General features: G+C 41.4%; 1 protein-coding gene across 1 annotated transcript in view; it reads right to left on the bottom strand.

Annotated features, from left to right (window-relative positions):
- The window catches only part of MED6 (mediator complex subunit 6), a 7,668-nt gene extending 3,642 nt beyond the window's left edge, over positions 1–4,026 (bottom strand). Inside the window, exons 1-2 of the mRNA XM_009070104.1 lie at positions 3,865–4,026; positions 2,778–2,869 (exon numbers count right to left, since the gene is read on the bottom strand). Coding sequence (XP_009068352.1) covers positions 2,778–2,869; positions 3,865–3,893 — 121 coding nt within the window. The 5' untranslated portion in view covers positions 3,894–4,026. The remainder of the gene's footprint in view (positions 1–2,777; positions 2,870–3,864) is intronic.
- Between the last annotated feature and the right edge of the window lie 2,023 nt (positions 4,027–6,049).

The raw sequence follows: 6,049 nt of genomic DNA on the forward strand, positions 1-6,049 counted from the left end.
GTTGGGCTTTTCAGAGCTACACAAGAGGAGTCAAGTGAACTGCACTGGAAGTAGTTCCTCTTGCCTTTGCTACCAGTAGAAACCCACAGCAATGCAAGATCTCATTCTTCTGGCCTCAGCTTTCTCCAGCTTGTACTGTCCTCTCAACTAGATTTCCCAGGCCCAATCGAGTTAAGCACACAAAGAGTGTATATTTCTAAATTGATAAAATTCTGCCATAAAAAGACTACCTTCCAAAGGCATTTGCTAAATCAGATTTGGAGCCTCTACTGACCATTTGAAAATTCTTGTTCAGTAGAGTTGCAGCACACAGGAGCATCGCAATCGTATTTGCCAAACATTCCTCAACTGAGAAACTACAGCAATGCCATGAATTTCACATTCTTAAGGATTTACCTGCACACACATTTGTTCCAGTTCCTCCATCTGTATTAATAAGTGAGCCGATACTTGCATTTGAGGAAGCTTGGACACTTGCCTAAATTAACAGTCCAAGACAGCTGCGTGCACATTACAGCCAGTACCCACTTTGCCTCAAAAGAAAGAGGATTCTCAGCACTGCCATACAGGTGGAACAAAGAACAGCAGCTTTACTGTCTCACAGCTCTGTACCAGAGCAGCCTACTTTTCTAGACAGGTAACTCTCCCTAATCATCGGACCAAAACATTTTTCTAAAATCACTTCAAAGAGGCAAAAACTTGTCTTAAAGAATTTAAAATATAAATACATCTTTTCTAAAAACACACAGAAGTCATAAGACAGACCTGCACTGGCCCTATCTGAGTACTCAACACTAGCTGTGAACTCATTAAATTCTCATTTTCCATCCCCATTCCCACATCTCAAACACACTGATATTTTTACCATGACAAAATGAAACACACGGGTAACATCTGAGCTAGGGAACTATGTGATCCAATCAAGGTACCCAGCACAAACTGTACAGTCAGTGGGAAAAATGTTAGCAAACAAGTCCCAGTTAAGTTCCACCAAACATATATTTGCCTTACAGCACAAGTCTGAACACACATATTGTGGAAGCTCCAACTCCAGTCTTGATCTAAAAGGTGTCAAAACCAGAAATTAAGGGCTGTGTGGTATTCCTATACTCACCTTTTGGAAGATTCAAAACCTTTAATAAAGTAATAACTCGATAAAGCTACTTAAAAATAAATCATATATGTTCTTATGCAGTACAGAGCCACAATATAAAGAGACCATTGCCTAATATAAGCAAATAAGTATTGCAAGACAAGGCAACATCCTCTACAAGATCAAAATGCATATGCAAAGGCTAGGTCCCTAAAAAAAAGAAGATAAGAAATAACCAGCATTAACCCTGCCTTTCTTTTCTATAAAACTTACTCTGAAATAACCTAAATTATTTTACATAAACAGAGAAGACAGTCCAATAACTATTGAAATGTGGCTACTTTTGTGATTGATCACAAAATCAAGGTTAAAAAGGAATAATGAAGGCAGTTGCATGCAGATGGGGAAAAAAAATTAGGTATTTCATTTGAAACTTGGAAAGGTCATCAGTGACACTGCAAGAAGGAGTGGTGCTGTTGTCACAACATTCCATCACGATTCCAAAATCTCAGTTCTCTGACTAATAACCAAGATGACAAGCATTTTCAGTACCTCACACGGGTTGTCATCTTCTACTGACAAGATCCTATTCAGTAATACAACCAATCACAGATGAAGGTGGAAATAGTGCAGAATAAAACAGTGACATGACACAGACAGAAACATGAATTACCCTTTCCCTAACAAATGGAAATAGTGGTTCTCCAAAATAAATAAATCACATACTATCCATTTCAGATTATTAGCTCCAATTAAACAAAGCTCATCAGCTCCAAACAAAGACATCGTTAGGTTTATATACAAATAATTAAAATGAAAACTCTTGCATAGACTAACGGATAAACACGACATGGCATGAATGCTATTATCAGTTTCCCGTGGCAAGCTGTAGCACAGGGCAGCACTTCCTCACTCACGCTCCGTCTGTCACCACGAGGTGGCAGTCCCTGCTGCTGGCACACCACAGGTCGCGCTGCTGGAGAAAGCATCTCCGCCCCTCCACGAAGCCTCCGTGCTGGTTTTGACTGGGGTAGTTAATTTTCTTCACAGTGGCTAGTGGGGGTTATGTTTTGGATTTGTGCTTGCACAGGACCAAAGCCTTTTCTGCTTTTCATCCTGCCACGCTGGTGAAAAAGTTGGGGGTGCATGGGAGATTGGGAAGAGACACAGATGGGACAGGTGACCCAAACTGACCAAAGGGATATCCCATACCATATGACACCATGCTCAGTAGATAAAGTGGGGGAGAGAAGAAGGAACGGGGAGACATTTGGAGTGATGGCATCTGTCTTCCTGAGGAACTGTTACGCATGCTGGGGCCCTGCTCCCCTGGAGATGGCTGAACAACTGCTGCCCATGGGAAGCCGTGAATTAACTTGTTTTGCTTTGCTTGTGTGTAGCTTCTGCTTTCCCTATTAAACTGTCTTTATCTCAACCCACGAGTTTTCTAGCTTTTACCCTTCCAATTTTCTCCCCCATCCCTCTGGTGGGGGTTGCGAGAAAGCAACCAAACCCCACACACAGGCTAGTTTGGGTTAAACCATGACAGCCTCAGATCCTTCTAGTTAGATTTAAGATAAAGACAGAAACAGGGAAATAGAAGTGCTTAAACACAAATTAGGAGCGGATAAAAGCAACTAACTGATTGCCCTTCTCAACAGCAGCAAGAACTGAGTGGCCGTACCTTGTGTTGGAGATTGCCTTTGCTGCTTTCGGATAATGAAGAGAATGGGCTCTTGAGCATGAAGGAGGATGTATTCCACTCCAACCATCTGGCTGAGAAAGAAGCAACCAGAATAAGTATCTTCCTCAAAATAAAACCTGTAGGATTTGAAGAGCTACCAAAAGGTCCAGCAGTAAAGTGATGAAGTTCAGATGCTTTGGAAGCTCTTCTACATAATGTGCAGTAAATAGGATTTCCTGAGCTAGCTATCAAACCCTAGGTGCATATACAAAAGGAGTTAAAACAACCTGACACAGCATCTAAGTACAACATATGAGCAACAAATAAATAGCAAGAAAGACAACAGTCTATCATCATAGAAATGTCATTTAAACACAGCAACAAAGAACTAGTGCATGATGTCACCAGTTGCGTGTCTGATATGAAAGGCTCTCTGCAACCACATCTGAGCACAATTGACTTTACCAATGAAATTTTAGCTCTGCTTGCACACTCCCTATCATATTGTGGACTCTTTAAATAGTTTTCAAACGTCTCACTTGCGCTCAGTGTAGCAGATGGGGAACTGCAAAGTTAACTTGCACATGCTGCAATCTCATTACACAACCACATGTGATCAGCTTATTTACAACACTCACTACTTTTATTATTCATACTAAAAAAAACAGCTCTCTGGAGGAGTTATGTTCTAATTATGGCATATAGTCAGTAGGACATGGAAACACAAACTATTTATGAACTATCCCCTAACATAAACTCTATTCAACACATTTAACTACATTACCATTAATCAGGTTCTGTTGAGATGGGAAGATGAGAAATATAGTTTTCAGAGAAATATCTAAAAGGCAATGTACTGGAATCTCAAAAGATACACAGAATTCTTCAAGGTTAACACCTCCTTGAATGGCATAAGAAGAAGCAGAAGACACCCAAATACAAAGAAAGCTGGGCTCCCTGGCAAGTGGTGGGGCTAAAAAGCACAGAACAGAAGGATGACTCCAACATGCTTCTATTCAACCATCAAAGCCTCTGGATGGAGGAACAAAGCACAGTGCACAAGAAGCCGCTGCAAATTACGACTTACTTCAAATGGTCCAAGGTCATCCGCTGCATTTTGACAACTTCATTGTTACATGTTCGGTCATAGAATGGGTTACTTCGCTCTGAGAAATAGTCCAACACACTCCCATTGTTCAATATTGGAATCCAGGAGCTGTCAACCCAGGAAATTCCCAAGAGATTATCTGGGAAGAGAAATTTACACTGAGTACCAAAGCAGTCAGAAACACTGCAAATACATCCAAAAGTAAATTGCCACCAGTTAATGATTATAACACAGAAGGGAGATGGAACACAGCCTCACACAAACCAGTTATAATTGTTTCACACAATTCAAATAATCGATAACCTTTAACCTTCTGCAGTTCTCTTGGAGGTACACAAAAGAAACAGCCTTTTTTTATTACTGCACTTTTCCTTCATTAACCACTAGCTGCTGGTGTACCTTTTTGCCTCAAGAATGTGAGCAGGGTCTGTGTGCACTGTCTTGGTGGCAGTTAATTAGCTCTGATAGTGTATGTAATATCATACCACATCTACTCAGTAGTACTATATACAGTTTATTTTCTGAACACAGCATTAGCTGGGTAGAAAGTCAATCCAAACCATAGGTCCTTTTGAAAGCTAAGTCTCTGGTAAGTAAGCTGAATTTACTAAACTAAGTTTGAATCAGTTACAGAGGGGAAGTGATACAGCCCACACTAAATCTGAACCTGGTCATGTTTAAAACAGTTTATTTCTTACAAAAATAGTTTCCAAGCTGTAAACTATGATACTGAAAAACAGGTAAAACACTACAGATTAAACCAAGAGTTTTCTTTTGTTAAAGCTAGTGAGTAAACTAATGAGTGACGCAAAATAGTGTCATTAGTAACATTTCAAGTATGTTCTGCTTGCATTCTTGTCATAATAAGCTCTCATATTTCAAATACAAACTTTGCTTGTTTGTATGATTTCTGAGAGCAATGTCAGGCAAGCTTTACATATATATGTATATATAGCTGTAATGCTGTATATAGACTGATAAATGTATTATAAAATGGAATATAAAGGCTCAATTACCCATAGCTGCTTAGTGCCAGTATTTATAACTGCCTTTACAACTAGAAAGATTGTTCTCTTAAATGATTCTTGGAAGAAAGGGAATAACAAAACCAACCATGAACCTAACATGCCTGTTATACCAAAGGGAGTACTGTTTATTTTGGGTATGAGAAAGAAAGGATGGTGTTCCTGCTTCCCTGTTCCTTTCAAAAAACAGGACATCTTGTTCAAAGCATTTTTTGTGGAATTTGCATCACAGATGCAAAAGTAAAGTGCTTGTGACAATACTGCCAATCTGTCATGAATTTCAAGACAATTTGGGAGACAAGCCAGGAAATCATGGCCAAAAAAAAAAAAGAGTACTTCACACAACCTGTTGTACCTGGCCTTGCTGGCTGGATAGCCCAGCACTAGACTTTGACAAACCAAGAGGAACAGTAAAATAGCCCAACAGGGTATTGGGTTTGCATGACCAGGTTTTGGTAGTGGGGGGGCTACAGGGGTGGCTTCTGTGAGAAGCTGCTAGAAGCTTCCCCTGTGTCTGGACAGGCAATGCCAGTTGGCTCAAATACAGACCTGTCGCTGGCCAAGGCTGAGCCCATCAGCAATGGTGGTTGTACCCCTGTGAAAACATGTTTAAGAAAAGGAAAAAAGGCTGCACAACAGCAATTTTGGAGAGAGGAGTGAGAACACATGAGAGAAACAACTCTGCAGTCAGCGAAGAAACAGGGCCAGGAGGTGCTCCAGGCACTGGAGCAAAGATTCCACTGCAGCCCATGCTGAAGACCATGGCGAGGCAGGCTGTCCCCCTGCAGCTCATGGAGATCCACAGTGGAGCAGATATCCATCTGCAGCCCCTGGAGGACCAGAGGCTAGAGCAGGTGAATGCCTGAAGGAGGCTGTGAGCCTATGGGAAGCCTGAGCTGGAGCAGGTTCCTGGCAGGACCTGTGGTCATGCTCCTGGCCACAACAGGCAACAAAGACACCACACAGAGAGCCATGGTCAGGGACAGCAAGAATCAGCGTGAGCCTCATCCTGGTCTCTCCTGAGGAAAAAAATCTCAACATGTGAGCTGCCTTGGGCTGTCACCCTGACCAGAGTTCAGGCAGTGACCACCAGGAACAGTGCAGAATATTAATCTGCATTACTAATTCCACCAGTTTAA

Source organism: Acanthisitta chloris, unplaced genomic scaffold (genome assembly GCF_000695815.1).
Source record: "Acanthisitta chloris isolate BGI_N310 unplaced genomic scaffold, ASM69581v1 scaffold13042, whole genome shotgun sequence".
Classification (NCBI taxonomy): Eukaryota; Metazoa; Chordata; class Aves; order Passeriformes; family Acanthisittidae; genus Acanthisitta; species Acanthisitta chloris.